This window comes from Felis catus, chromosome A1 (assembly GCF_018350175.1).
Source record: "Felis catus isolate Fca126 chromosome A1, F.catus_Fca126_mat1.0, whole genome shotgun sequence".
Classification (NCBI taxonomy): Eukaryota; Metazoa; Chordata; class Mammalia; order Carnivora; family Felidae; genus Felis; species Felis catus.
The window spans coordinates 121,211,103-121,226,296 of NC_058368.1; the positions used below are offsets into that span (position 1 = coordinate 121,211,103).

The following is a 15,194-nucleotide window of genomic DNA, read 5'->3' on the forward strand; positions in this document are numbered from 1 at the left end:
CAGGGGTACATTACTGCATTAGCCATTCAGTGGATGCATGGTACTCGTCCCACAGAACCTTATGAAGAGCATTATGAAACCTCAGAACTACGTGCTCCAAAAGATGAAAGGGGAAGGTGTTTATCCATAGATTCCCCATTAGTCAAGGGTGGTCCACACTTCTGGATCATGCATATGTGGGTGTATAGCAAGCTCCTGAGGGTATCCCATACAGCAGCATCAGGGAAGCAGCAGGGCTGGAGGCAAGAGATGTATGGCAGGGTCCTGAGCAAAGACGCTTCCAGGTAGGATATACCCGAATCTGAAAAATTTCTTAGACTAAGAGATGAGCCTAACAATATTCCAAGTGGCTCCCCAGAGGTGTCCAAGGTAAAATGATTATCAACAGTTTGGTGCGGGCACTTGGCTGGCTCAGTCAGTAGAGCACGTGACTCCTGGTTGTGACTCTTAAGCCCCACACTGGGCGTGGAGCCTAGTCAGACAAACAAACAAACACAAAAACCAGTTTGTTGTACATCTGTCCAGACACGTTTTTTTTTTTTTTTTTGAGAATATCATTCATTCATTAATAAACCATTCAAAAACATTTATTAAACAACCACATGCCAGTCACTGTGTTAGGTTTGAGGGAAAGAGCAGTGACAAGACACATAAGTGCCTTGCTTTCTTGGAGCTTGTCTGTTTGGGGAATCAGGCATTAAATCATTAAAGCATAATTACCAAATTACGATTGTGATGACTGCTATGAAGGACAAGTACAGGATGATAAACTCTCTAGTCATGAGAATCAAGGAAGGCTTCCCTGAGGAAGTGGCATTTAAGCTAAAACTTGCAGAGGAGGGGGTAAAAAAAGCAAAGGGTGGGGGAGAGTAAGTAGGAAGAGAGGAAGAGTGTAACTAGCAACTGTGAATCACAGAGAAAGAAGAGCACAACAAATACCTCATGGCAGAAAACCTTGAACTCCTCAGTAAAGAGAGAAAGCCAGTGGGACTGGTGTGGGTGAGTGAAGGAGAGATGTGGGGTAAGTTGAGGCAGGAGAGGTAAGCAGGAGCCAGATTACACCAGAAAAGGGATTTGGGTATTACCTAAAGTCAGTGGGAACCTACTAAAAGGTTGTGAACAGGGTAGCAGTATGATCAGATTGGCTTGCTTGCTTGCTTTCTTTCTTTCTTTCTTTCTTTCTTTCTTTCTTTCTTTCTTTTACATAAATGGACATATATTTGTAAATATAAGCAGCAAGAAAACTCCTAAACATACCACACAGGTATTTTAAAAGTACAGCCTGTACTCATTATGTAACAGTATAAATATAAAAAGGAGTGTTGATGGGATGGGAGCAGTGGAGGTGGTGGCCTGAGCCTGGAGTCTGGGAAGGCAGGCATCATTCACCTTTCTGTTTATTTTGAGGAACTACTTGTTCATCTGACTTGACGCCAAGGTAGTATTTGGGTAAGCCAGGATGAAATCCCCAGTTAAAAGTCTCCCCTTTCTTCAAAAGCTTCTAAAGTTTCTACCGAGATAACCCCATCCGTGGGTGGTATAGGGGACCACCTACAGGGTTTGATTTGAGAGGTGCTAAAAGACCACTCCTGCTCAGTGTAAACTTTGTCTGTCCTTCACTAGTGCCTGACATTCTCCCATCACGTTGCTATTCTGCTGAATCATCAACTGCCAGATAAGCTAACACAGAACAGCCTACTGGATCTATCCCGCCTTCCTGGAATGGAACTGGGTTTTTGAGTTTTGTCAGGGCTGGGAGGGTTTGAAGTTACTTGAGACCACTGACTATGTAGTCGCATAGAGGAGCCTTGAGACTGGACAGGTTATATCATTTTGGCTTAGGGTGGATCTGAGATCAGCTGATATGTACAGTCTGGACATATGTATAGATGTGTATGGATTTAAACAGTAAAGATGTATCAGTATACTTGCGGCATGCACATAACTTTATAGGCCCTGGGATTGGGCCAACCTGAGTTCAGATCGTAAACTCTGCAATCTTGGCAAAGTTACAGCACCTATCTTATTGGGTGGTTGGTAGGATTTAATGAGCAATCTGTTTGAAGTCTTAGCGCTGGTCCATGGCATACAGCAAGTGCTTCATAAAAGTTACTGTTACGATTATATGTATGTTTATGCAAGTTATGTGTGTACATGTGCTTGTAGGTGCAGGTACGGACATCTAAGGGAGGTGGAGTGTTTAAGAACAAGAGAGGGAAGGAGGGAAAATGTTGCCCACCCCTGCAGCAGGAGTTCTGGCACTGGAGCAGACCTTTCTAGAGGGTGAGGCCACTGTGGAGCAGCTCACAGAGCAGAGGGCCCAGCTTTACCAAGTGGGAAAAAGAGCAAGGAACAAGGGTGTCAGACTACAAGGGGCTTCCTGATGAGCACAGAACCTATAAAAGTGGAAATTATTGAAGGAGACAGGCAACAGAATGGGATTTGATGTCAATGAAGCCCAAAAAAACCTTCATAAAAGAGAGATGAAAAAAGACTCGAAAATGGTCTCTGAAATTGACACGTACTCAAATCTGGTGTCTGTGCTCAGAAGACACGTGACTCTGTCTGCTCCATCCTAAAGCCCCCTCCTGTTTTGAGCTCCACGCGTCTTTGCTTTTTCAGAAATAACATGGAAGAACTTTGTAAAACATGTAATCCATCACCATCCGTTCTCAGGCCTCGTGGTCCCCTCTTAAGATTTTCCCATGGAGTTGTGGCTAAGTGCTTTCCGCATAGTAAAGAACTGTCATCCTTAAGTTGAGGGAGAAGATATAGTTTAAAAAAAAAAAAAACAAACACCAGTTTCTTCTCTCAGCTCTACCTAACTTACTGGGCAACTTCAAGGAATCTCTTGATCTCTGTGGGCATAGCTGTCTCACCTGCAAAAGCAGTTGATTGGTCAGTTTGGGTCATTATCTTTTGACTTCCTGCCATCTCAGATGAGGTTTAGCTCCCTTCAAGCATCTCTCCTCCCCTTAAAGCTGTATCACCATATGACATGGTAGTGAAAAGCACAGAACACCTGTCTCTTGCTAGCTGTGACTCCTGGAATGAGTTATTTAACCTCTCTGTGTCTCAGTTTCCTCTTTTGCAAATGAGGGTAAAGAAGAGTATAGTGAATTACCAGGTTGCTAAAAGGATTAAATGAGTTAATACAGGTAAAGGTAGAACAGTGCTTAGTGAAGATAAGGGCTACTATGGTGTTCAGTAATATTATTATTATTATTATTATTATGATGATGTACTTTATTGAATACCTCTGTGACTTTATTATTGGTAAATCAAGAAACGAAAATATAAGTATTATGTGGTGCTGCGAAAAGATTCCAATAGGCACTGGCAGGGAGAGAGTCTGGAACCATTGCCTTTCCTTTTTCAAAGCCTTTCTGTGCATTGATTTTTCAAAGAGGTGTATGTACAACCATAATGAGATTTTTTTTTTAATTTATTTAAAGAGATTGAGCAAAAAGACCACTGAAGTCCGTCTCAAATCCACACATTCAAGTACTGACTCTGGTTTTTAAGGAGCAGTAGTTTTTAGGTGACTGGCTTATCTTTGTTATAGCTGCCATTAATATGTTTGACCTTTCCAGCAAATCCTTATAAAGGTTTAAAATAAACACAATCACCCTGGCATGTTTATAACTGAGCTGTGTTTCAACTTCTTGGATAAGAGAGACAAGGAGAAAAGTGAAAATATAAACTGTAAATACTTAGCCTTGGGGGCTGGCTTATATTTTGTCCCCTGCAATCTTTTCCCAGAAATCAACTCAGTTACATGAAGGAAGGATCAGTCAGCAGAGTGAAGTCAGAAATTGCTGCTAGCTGCCAGGCGGTGAAAGGGTTAACAAAGGCTGAGTAAGGCGATCCTTGAAATGAGTAAGACTCAGAGTTGTTAAAGTTTTCAAAGCGTGGCAGCCGCTCTTGGGGGAAAGGAAGCCAGTTGGAGGAAGCCTGGCCAAGCAGAGGATCAGAGGATTGTGCTGAGCTGCACACAGCTGGGGTTACAAGCTCAAGGTTAGTGGCCCCCCGCACGTCTCCCCAGAGCTGACATCTTTGGAGAGTTGTCTCAGGAGGGCACGGCGCCATCTCTCATCCCCGTAAGTCATGTCTGCTTCCCTTACTGGCGGGGCCACCCACCCTCCGGCCAAACCTCCTGGGCATTGTGCTCACCCAAAATTTGGCACTTGTGAGGACAGGTGACCTCTTCCGGGGAGACTTATCTCAACTGGAGACGTCTTTTCAGACATTTAAAAGGAAATTGTTACTGGAGTAAGGATGTTTTCAGACCACACACGCACACCTGTATACACTGCTCTGTCTGGATTTTTGCAGGTTGTGACCACAATCCAGAATTCCTATCTGCTTCAGGTAGAACTGAGAACAATTGTCCAAGAAACTAAACAGGCTGTGTGACGTCGTCTTGTGGGTGGAATATCGTCTCTGAGGCTAGAATAATCAGGGAAGAAAGAAGGGATGGAGGGAGGGAGAAAAAAAGAAAGAAAGGGAAGGAGGGAGTGAGAGAAGGAGAAAAAAAGAAAAAAAGCTTCCAAGCACCCTGGCCTGTACTTAAGGCAAACAATTTGAAAATGCGTTTCTAGTAAGAATTTTTCTTGTGCAGTGCTAGAACAAAATAATGGGGGAAGGTGCACTGTGAAGGAAATAATTCTACATCTGCAGGAGGTTCAGATAAACTTATCTACACAACTTGTCTGCATGTGCTGCAGATAACAGATAAAAGTAGGGGAAGAAGGAGGAATAGATAGCTTCACAGAAATTGTGTTCCATGGGGGTCTTGCTGTGGGAACTGAAATTGACTGCGGCGGGGGGGTGGGGGGACCCCCTTCGAGGCCGAGAGGGCTCTTCTGCAGGCCCGTTTTGTCTCTGCTCTTGTTTGCACGCCGAGAGGCAATGAGTAAGTAGTCGGTCACCATGCTGAATGCTCCCTCAGATCCTTCAGCAGGCAAGAGTTGAGCTTTATACCTGCTAGCACTGAATCAGAATGAGTCATTTGAAACTTGGGTGCTGGAACAAAGTGCTTGCAAACTGCCTTATGAGACACTGCCTCCATGTAGGTGGGATATACCTCTCTGAGCAGTCACATTTTTTTCCTCTCTTCCTTTCTCAAACAGGCAGGAATTCTGAAGCTCCCGTTAGGATAGACCCGGATCTGCCCCCTCGGCTCAGCTCACCCTACCATGCGGACTTTGCCCCTCCAGGTCAAGAGTGGAGTGTTAAAATAAAATGGATGATTTGACGTTACTTGATCTTCTGGAGTGTCCCGTGTGCTTTGAAAAGCTCGATGTCACGGCCAAAGTCCTCCCTTGCCAGCACACCTTCTGCAAACCATGTCTCCAGAGGATTTTCAAGGCCCACAAGGAGCTGAGGTGCCCGGAATGCAGGACCCTGGTGTTTTGCAGCATCGAGGCACTGCCGGCCAACCTGCTGCTCGTGCGTCTCCTAGACGGTGTGCGCTCGGGGCAGAGCTTGGGGAGAGGGGGCTCCTTCCGCAGGCCTGGTGTGCTGACCGCGCAGGACGGCAGGAGAGGCAAGAGTAACCCCAGAGCTCTACAGTCCAGCTCTTTCCGGCTGGTGCCTAATATCAGAATCCACATGGATGGGGTAAGAGAGATCTTATTTGTTCATTTCGTGTCCATTTGGAAGTTGGGTCTGTGTATACCAGCAGTTAGGGAACATCTTCCTTTCTTTAGTTACATTTCAAAGAGGTCTGCCAGTGATTCCCCAGAGGTAACTGTGGGCAGTGGCCATTTTACGGAAACTCGGTGGAATCCTGAGCCTATCTAATCCATCCAGGAATTCTTAGAATTGTTAAAAGTCTCCCAGGTTATCTCCCTTGTCTAGAAGGTAACAGTACAAAGAAAGCCTTCGTGATTATTCTTCATCTTTCACTTCTGCTGTTTGAGGCCAAACCAGAGGATAGGGAAAAGAGAGAAAAAAAATCCAGCTGCTTTTTGCTTTTGAGATCTTGGAGGAGTTTGCAAATGTCAGGTTTTGTTTCAATTTTACCCAACTCCCATCTTCCCACCCCAAGTCCTAAAGCGCTATTATGACAGTGCTCATTCATGATCCATTCAAAGCTATTCTGGTACTTGATGCCCAAAGACTGTGCAGGAGGAAAGCGTGTCTGTGGGTGGACTGACTGACAGGAAGGCTGGGCTGTGAAGTAGAACCCATGTGTACAGGAGCCCTACAGGTGTCTTCATTTACAAAATGAATCAAACATGCATAAAATGCACCTGAAAGGCTGCCATAAAACCAAAGGACCCAGTAGTGGCACGCAGGAGATCACGCTAATGCTTTTGGTGTCTGGATAATGCGAATCACTCTGGCCAACCATGCGAATGGATCCTGAGGACTGTGTCTGACCTGGCGGCAAACCTTTTGTGGGAGGCTGTGTTAAGGGCACATCTCGAGAGGATGATGCAGTCCTTGTGAGTCCAGCGAGATTTTGTGCACTGTCACCCCACGAGTCAGCATGTCAAAGTAGACACGGGAAGCTGTGACCTGGGTCGCTGGCATACTTAGAAAGTCAAGGCTGCATTCTGTGAAGTTCTTACCTAAAGCTAACTTCTTTAAAGCTGACAGCAGAGTCTCTCAACTCCATTGTAAAGAGTAACAGTGGGTGGGAGGGTCTTCTGCACATTCCTTTCCGCACAGCAGAATAGGCTTATGATGTGCGTTCAGGACACTTTTCTAAACTATTCCTTCCAGCGGCTCACCCCTCTTTCCGGTCACTGCACCTCCAAGTTGCCCATGCAGCAAGGGAAAGTGGAAACAGTCAAAAAGGAGAGCAGGAAGACGTGGGCATTGGTGTGAGTTCTTCACTTCAGACTTTTTATTGCCATTGTGCTTGTATGTGTGACCACATTCCAGAAAAGGGCTTGGCGCCCTCCTTTCAGGCTTCCCATTAGCCCAAGGTCTAGTCATCAATCAGAATCCACACGCCTGGAGAAGGCAGGGTGGGGGTAGGGCAGCAAACTTATCTCAAGTGTCTTGTTTGTAGAGAGTAGGGCTCTATCTGGGGTCAGCAAATCCCCCTGTGAATTCCTAACACCCAGCAGCCTGTTTCCTCCCCCACCCAGCAAGTCTGACTTGCCTCCCGGTGGAGTATCATCACTCACTAAGAAAGCATTGCCAGACCGGCAGGAGGCAAGTCTCTATCATCTTCATATATTTTCGTTCATGTTTTCATCTTTTTCTATGTGGCTATGTTGCTAAGAAAAGGTACAGCGAATGTATCCCCAGCTACCAAGTTTTTGAACATAGAAGATTCCCAGGCCCCTCCTAGCATAGGGAGCTGTGGGATTGAGAGCTGATAATATGTAAGAGACAGCTGGTAAGATACTGCATGTCCCTGGAACTCTTTCACAAGGACTTGTAACATCAGACGAAGGTGCCAGTGACGGGGTTGTGCCCATCATCCAAGCTGCACCGGAGCAAGTCCTGTCATGAGGCTGAAACACAGAAGAAGGCTGTTGAAGGCTACTGCTTTCAGGCGGGCCCTGGGTTGGTAAAGATGTTTCTGCAAGAGAGCGGTGCTGGCAGCCTCCCTCAGCCACCCCCGTTCCCTTCATTTTCCAAGCCATCCCTACTTGAAGTGGCTCATCTCCTGCCTTTTGCCTCTCTCACCGGGACTATGAACAAACCCGTTCCTGGATGTAAATATGGCTGTCATTTTGCAACCTGTCTCTGCTTCCACGAATGTAGCTATCTTTCCCGTAAGGGCAAAAGCAGGCATGCACCCCTCAGTTCAGAGAATTGAGGATTGTCTGGGACGCCGCACTGCCCTGAGAGTCAGAGGAGGCACTCGTATCCTCTGTCTAATCCTTACCAAGTTACTTACCCTCCCTGCCTCCTCAGTTTACCCAATTTAGTCAACAGCTAATAATACTTGCTACCCACCTTCCTCTGGGATGGTGTGAAAATTATCTTTGCAACATACTCTTATTGCCTTAGAAAACATATGCCATGTGAATGCAAAGCATCATCATTATCATTAATTTAAACATGCTGTATGACTTTGGACAAGCCACTTAAGTTTGCTGGGTCTCAATTTAAAATTCTATAAAATAGGAAAATGTATTGTAAAAACAGAGAGCCATTGTGAGGCTTAACTAATTAGTGTTTACCTAGCACTTTGGGATCCTCAGATGAAAGGCATTTGGAAGATCATTATCATAGTAAACATTATTATTGACTGTTTATTGTGCCCTGTCGTGCATGAGGAATTCTACAAAATGCAGGAGTGATAGCCCTTGCAGGAGAGTGTAATAGGTATTATTATTGAACTTGAGTCTGTGATGAGTCCAGCCCAGGATAATACTAAGTATAAAGTACTGCCCTAAGAGGGCATAAATAACCTGTTGTCCCAGGGTACCATTTTGTAAAACACCTCTTCCAGAGAACCCGATGTTAACCTGGCCCTCTGAAAGAGTTCATTTAACCTCCTGCCTGTGAGTTTGTTAAGCCCGAAGACTGTTGTGCTCACCTAGGCTCATCTAATAAACGGGCTCATCGAGAATTTTTTGTTGGCTCAAAGAGGCCGGGTGCTCCCTGTGCCAGCCAGCATGCCAGGGTGGAGCCAACAGTCACACCTCGTGGTGCCAGCCCAAGAGAAAAAATAGTCCATTGTGCCTACCTGCCTGAAACCCTCCCAAGCCTACTGGGTAAAAAGAAAGCTTGGGAAATGGCTGTAGATTTCTACAGCGTGCAATTATTTCAAACCAACAGGTGAGATCGAAAGACTCTTGGACGGCCCCTGGCTGTGCAAATCCCACAGGTTCTTACTCCTTCCCTTACAGCAGTCAAGCCAAAGGATCTTGGCAAGTCTTCCAGAAGATTACAGGCTTCTGAATAATTGATCTCTCCTCCTCACTGTGTTAATTTTTAGAAATATTTCTGAATTAAGACAGGCAGTAAAGCAGTGAAGCTTGCGAACTTAGGTTTGAAAAATAGAAGAATTCAAATCCTGCTTGTGCTGCTCAGTTGTTGTATACTGTGGGTGAGTCACTTAAACTTGAGGGCCTCCAAGTCCGGATCTGTGAATTGGAGGAAACAGTAGTACCTACTTCAGAGGGGTGTTGCAAGAAAGAAATGAAATGATTCATGCCAATTAGCTCTCAGCACAGGGACTGGCTCATACTAAGTGCTCAGTAAATGTTGTTGTTATTGAAGTGACTTAATATTTTTTACTCTAAATGGCACATCCTCTTTCACCGGCTTGTTAATGGAGTGCCATCCAAAGATGGCCCTTGGTACCCTGATTTCCAGCCTGTTTGATTTTTCTCCAAATGACCTATGGCTGTGATTCAGATGTGTGATTCTCCCCAACTTATGCTGGCTCGGCAGCACATTTCCAAGACTCTAAAGGAGGCAGGAACTGATTCAAGAAGGTAACTTGCTAGCAAACTTCACTTCCCCAAATAACAAGCTCAAATCAACACATATGCAGGGCAAGAACCTTCCACTTCCCGGCATCTCCAACTTCTTCATTAACTTCTCTCTCTCTTTTTTATTCTCCTGTCTCTTTATCCCCGACACAAATGTTGCTGCCCCAGGTCCTGCAAGGCCAGACTTTCTCCCTTCTTTGTTACACATCATGCCAACCACATACATTTCTGTCTCACTTGCCCCAGCTCAGCGAGAACATACCTGCCACCTCCAGCACATAGACCAGGTGACTGTGTCCTGGAAACTTTTTCAGCTGGTGTTGCAAGCCCCCGAGGGGGGAAAATCAGGTCAGAAAACACATGAGGGAATTGAGGCTGAGTAGAAACCAGAAGGCATCCAACTCCTTTCCTGGGTCTCAGCTGCTGTGTCCTGTGACACAGACAGTGCTTTCTGCTGAATTTGCAAGGGGAGTGAGACTGTCTGAAGCCCCTGAAACAGCAAGCAGATGCCACCTGGGTCAGCAAGGACCACACGTGACAGGTGGAGGAACACATAAAGGCAGGAGCTGAGGTTGAGAAGTCACAAGACCCAGATGGTTCTCCACCTTCACACACATTTTGCAAATCTTTCAAAAAACCATATGGCACCAAATTGGCTCTGCCCTCAACCTCTCTCTGTGTACCTCCTTCCGAGTCACAATCCCTTCCCTTTTATTGCTTACCATAATGTTAAGGATATGTCATCAGATGGAGCTGGGTTTGTCCTGGGATTCAATTATTTGCCTTAGGCAGGGTCACTTAACCTCTCTTACCCTCAGTTTCCATATTTGTACAGTGGAGATAATAATGGCGTGCATATATCATCAGGTTCTTGTAAGATTAAAATGAGATAATGTATGTAAAAAGCTTAGCACAAATGCCTGGCACATCACAGATGCTAATAAATGTTAGCAACAGAAAATAACAAAACAATAACTGTAAAGGAGACAGTCTGCTGGCATGGGATCTGGAGTTCTTTGCACTCACGCTTAAACATGAATGAAGCAAAAGGGAGAGCAAAAGGAAAGGGAGTTTTCAAAAAGAGAACTACAGTGATGGAAAATAATTCTCAGTGGTTGGCAGAGGTTACGGAGTGAGAGAGGATGTGACTACAAAAGGATAGCACAAGAGAGTTTGGGTGAGGGAACCGTTGTGTACCCAGATAGCAGTGGCAGCTATAGGAGTCTATATATCTGTTAAAATTCATAGGCATATATACCAGGAGAAAAAAAGTCGGTTTTGCTGCCTAATGATGTTTAAAATATTTTTCAACACAGAAAGGGAGCTAGCTCTTGTACGCTTCTTTTAGTCTCTGCCTGATTTCACCTAGCCCACTCTGATTTCCTTTCATCTCTTTATATATTGGGCTAGTGCTGGTTTTGAGAAGGACTTTGCCATCATTTGAATGATCAGGAAAATTCCTGCCGGTGGGCTTCTCTGTGTTTCAGTGAGCCATTCTATTACCTCTTTCAGGTTTTCTTATCAGTTAAAGCTGTTTGGCCCAAGTGTGGACAAACCCAAGAGCTCAGTCCCCACAGGATGGCGCGACCAGAGGGGTGGGGCAGCTCTCCTTATGCAACCTCAATTATCCACCTCACCTAAGGGATTAGCCAATGCCTATTTTTCTGTTGTTTTCCTTTCCTCTTAGGAAAGGTTGCCTGCCCACGTGTCCCTTCATAGGATAAAGAGAGATTATGAGCACAGAGAGTGCTTATTCAGCCCTTTTACTCACAAAAAGCATCCTCATCTGTCCCATTCCAGATGCCACTACATAGCTTTAGGCTTACGTGGGACCAGCTCAAATACAGCTCTTCTCGATTTCCTTGTCTTCTCTCTTTCTCATTAAAAAAAAAAAAATCATGCATATATATTAGAGAAGTCTTTCATAAGGTATATTCTGCAAACTACGAATGGATGTTCCACAGAGCTCCAGGGTCAAACAAACCTAAGCTTAAAACAGAGCCGAACACTGTTTCTTTGTGACAACACTTCTCAGAATTTTTAGCAAGCTAATGAATTGTGAGTCTGTAAGTGGTAAATTATAGTAAGAAATGTTCCCCAGATTTCTGTGGTAGTGGCATGCCCCTCTCCTCCCTTTTATTACTACCTTAGATAATATTGATTGTCCATGCAACAAATTTTGGAAAATGTCTCATATTAATGCAAAGGCAGCTGAGCCCCCAAAGAGAACCCCTATGGCAGTTAGGACTACTAACTCTTTCCAAGAAGAGTTTTAGGCAAGTCCTTGCCATTAGAAGATATTTTAGGAGTGCTATTTAAAACTCACCATCACCACCCTCTATACTATTTATTTAGTTCCTACTGATGTCCAGCTATAAGTACTATGGGAACACAGCAAAGTCAAGATTCTCACCTTCCCAGTGCTTACTCTCTAGGTGTAAAACCAACTAGTCAGTATACATGTAAATACACTTACGTATACATATACACACATATATATCCCTGATTTAAAGATATTACCCATTAGAAGATACGTTATCATTTTAGTTATATCTCCTAAGAGAAAAAGGAAATAGTACCATGTTAGATGTTCATTTTAAGATACAGCCAATTTTAGAAATGTTAAGATATGAAAAAAGGAGTGTCTTACTGTCTGATTTCATTTATATAAAATTCTAGAAATGGCAAAACTATCAACTATAGTGATTTGGGGGATAATGCAGATGTTTTATATGATGGTGTATAGGTTTGTCTAAATTCATCAAACTGTACTTAAAAAAGAGTGCATTTTTTTTCTGTATAAATTATAACCCAGTAAAGTCAATTAAGATACAGAAGTCTTAGACTCAAAAAATGATGGTTTTTGAAAATGTCAGTGAGGTGGTTCATTCTGAAGGAAATGAAGTTTAGCCAATAAAAAGAATCTTCCTAGGAAAAAAATAGTTGTTTTAATCATCAAGAAAAACATGGCCAAGGGGTGAAAAGGCAGCATCTGTTCTGGGCATGTGGGTACTAGGAAAGGCAGGACGGGACATGGATATCTCAAATAGAATCAAAGTTGGAGGAGAGAGAGAAGGAAACAGATGGAGAAGAGACCAGGTGAGTGGATCCCTAGCCTCAAACCACCACTGAGAAGACACATGTTGGGGACTCTGTGTACTAGTCTCCCTGCAGCCACACCGGTTCCATGTCATTTCACAGCCTATGGGCTGTATCTGCCTAATGGATTCAGTGCAGCCGGACAATGCTCCAAGGGGACGGCTGAGCTTACTGGCCAAGTGAGGAGCAGCCTCCACTTCATTGACAGAGACAAAGCCATTTTTTTCCCATAGACATGTTTGGGATACCCGATACCCCTATCAGGTAGGAATGCCAGCCAGCGCGTACAAAGGAAGTGGTAGAACACAGGCAAGGAAAGACAGACAAGCCCATTTCTCATGAGCAGCTTCCTGCAACTTGGGTCTTTGTCAGTCCCAGGGTCAAACAGCTCCAGATCCCCACGCTCAGAGGCCAGGACATTTAACAGACTGCTCCTAAGTGCCTGCTCTGTACCAGGCTCTGTCTTGAAAGTTCACACCATCGAAACCTCATACTGGAGGTGCTCATGGACTCAGACCACGGGACTCAAATAGCAGCTGAGTTCCCCTCCCATCTCTGTCACTGCTCCAGTCTTTCACGCAAGGGACAAGGAGAACGAGTGACTTGTTTTATGTCTCCATACTGTGCTCAGAGCACCCAGCCTACAGCCTGACCCATATTAGGAACCCCCGGATATTTCGTGGATGAGTGAATAAATAAATAAATACATTCACGTCTATGGTAGAGCTCATGAAATCATGAAATAACTCGTAATGATGCAGAAATGAATTCTTCATGGATCAAGCCATTAGAGAGCTATGTGAGGAATGAGCAGCACGTTATATTAGGCGTAAAGTCATGCAGTGACTGAAACCTTCTAGAGTTGAATCACTTCATGAAATACCTTTTTGGGTGACAGACAGCACTGTCCAGAAAACAGTGTCCAAGTTCAAAACCACTTGGCTCATGAATTGTTAACCCTAAGAACATAGGAAATGCCACTCCATGTATGGCTAAACTTTCGCGTCAGTTATCACAAATTTTATGTGCTCCTTTGATCTTGGGAGAAACATTATCTGGAGTTCATTGACACTGAGTCACAGAGATAACAGTGACAGAAAGGTAGAGCCTCTAAAAGACTTTGCCACTGGAGTTATGAGCTGAATTGACCTGGCCCCCAATATGAAGGGAAGGCAGCATTTCAAGTAGGAACATGGCCCTTGTACCTTTCATGCTGCTAAACCTACATCGTGCATATATGAAACATGCATAAGATTTACCATTTCCGTCATTTTAGGTGTGCTACCATTAATATATTGATAATTAATACATTATTGTGCAACCGTTGCCACTGTTGGTCTCCAGAAGTTGTTCATCATTCTTTACTGAAATGTACCAATTAAGTGGTAACTCTACATTGCCCTCAGTACGTATTTATGTATTTTTTTTAATGTTTATTTATTTTTGAGACAGAGAGAGACACAGCATGAACGGGGGAGGGGCAGAGAGAGAGGGAAACACAGATCGGAAGCAGGCTCCAGGCTCTGAGCCATCAGCCCAGAGCCCGACGCGGGGCTCGAACTCGCGGACCGCGAGATCGTGACCCGAGCTGAAGTCGGACGCTTAACAGACTGAGCCACCCAGGCACCCCATATGTATTTTTTTTTCAACTTCTTTCTCAGGACACCTGGGTGGCTCAGTCGGTTAAGCATCCGACTCTTGGTTTCGGCTCAGGTTGTGATCTCACAGTTCATGAGATTGAGCCCTGCGTGGGGCTGTGTGCTGACAGCGCAGAGCCTGCTTGGGATTCTCTCTCCCTCTCCTTCTCTCTCTCAAAATAAATAAATAAACTTAAAAAAAAAAAACTTCTTTCCAAATAAGAGAAATAGGCATTTTAGTATCATTTTTAAAATATGTATTTCAATTTTCTGTTGCTTCTGACCTTAGTCTTCCAATAAAATAAGTAAATAAGACAATGCTGTGATTCAGGACAACGGCTCTCTACTCATGTACTGGCTGTGTGCTTCTGGGCAAATTACTTAGTGACTCCAGGCATCATTGCTGTAAAACAGAAACAGCTCACCTCACAGGGTTATTGGGAGGATTTAACAAGGTGATATCTATAATGTGCTTAGCCAGGGTCTGGACAAAGAAAGGTTCTAGTAAAGGTTAACTGTCTGCTTGCACTCTCTTTTAAAGTACTACCACACTTCCTGCATTTGGACTGCTTTTTCACTGCATGTAAACACGGAGCTACAGCAATCAGGGCATCACTTGGAGGATAAATCAAGATCCTTCATGTAAAATTCTTAGCACAGGACATGACACATGGTAAACCCAGTGACAGTGAATATGAGGAACTGTTGTTACTATTTCCCATTCATTCGACAGACACGTACAGAACGCTTTTTATCAATACGACTCTTGGCTGGGCTCTAGTGATGAACAGAAATAAATAAGATATGATCCTTGTCCTCAAAGAACTTAAGATCTTTTGAGAGAGCCATGCAAAGTAATCATTATGATGCAGTTAATTAAGGCAGTGAGATGGGTGCAACTGTTGTCTTTATTTTCTCATAAAAGATTTGTGCTCAATACAAGTTTGTGTAAGACAAAAAAAAGGGTAGAAAATGGTTACAGATAAAAATTTACAGCATCCTCTCTTTGGTTTGGGGGCAGTTATGGAGGTTGCAGATGGTCTAATCC

General features: G+C 44.1%; 1 protein-coding gene across 7 annotated transcripts in view; it reads left to right on the forward strand.

The window, feature by feature from the left end:
• SH3RF2 (SH3 domain containing ring finger 2) overlaps positions 1–15,194 on the forward strand; it is a 143,920-nt gene that overhangs the window by 8,077 nt on the left and 120,649 nt on the right. For 3 of the 7 annotated variants that reach the window (XM_019833842.3, XM_045060489.1, XM_003980943.6), the window contains exons 1-2: positions 3,928–4,100; positions 5,133–5,622. In XM_019833842.3, the coding sequence (XP_019689401.1) occupies positions 5,245–5,622 (378 nt within the window). In that variant the 5' untranslated portion in view covers positions 3,928–4,100; positions 5,133–5,244. Of the gene's footprint in view, positions 1–3,873; positions 4,101–5,132; positions 5,623–15,194 lie in introns of those variants that run through there. The other 4 variants (XM_019833843.3, XM_045060502.1, XM_045060505.1 and 1 more) reach the window with 4 other exon arrangements.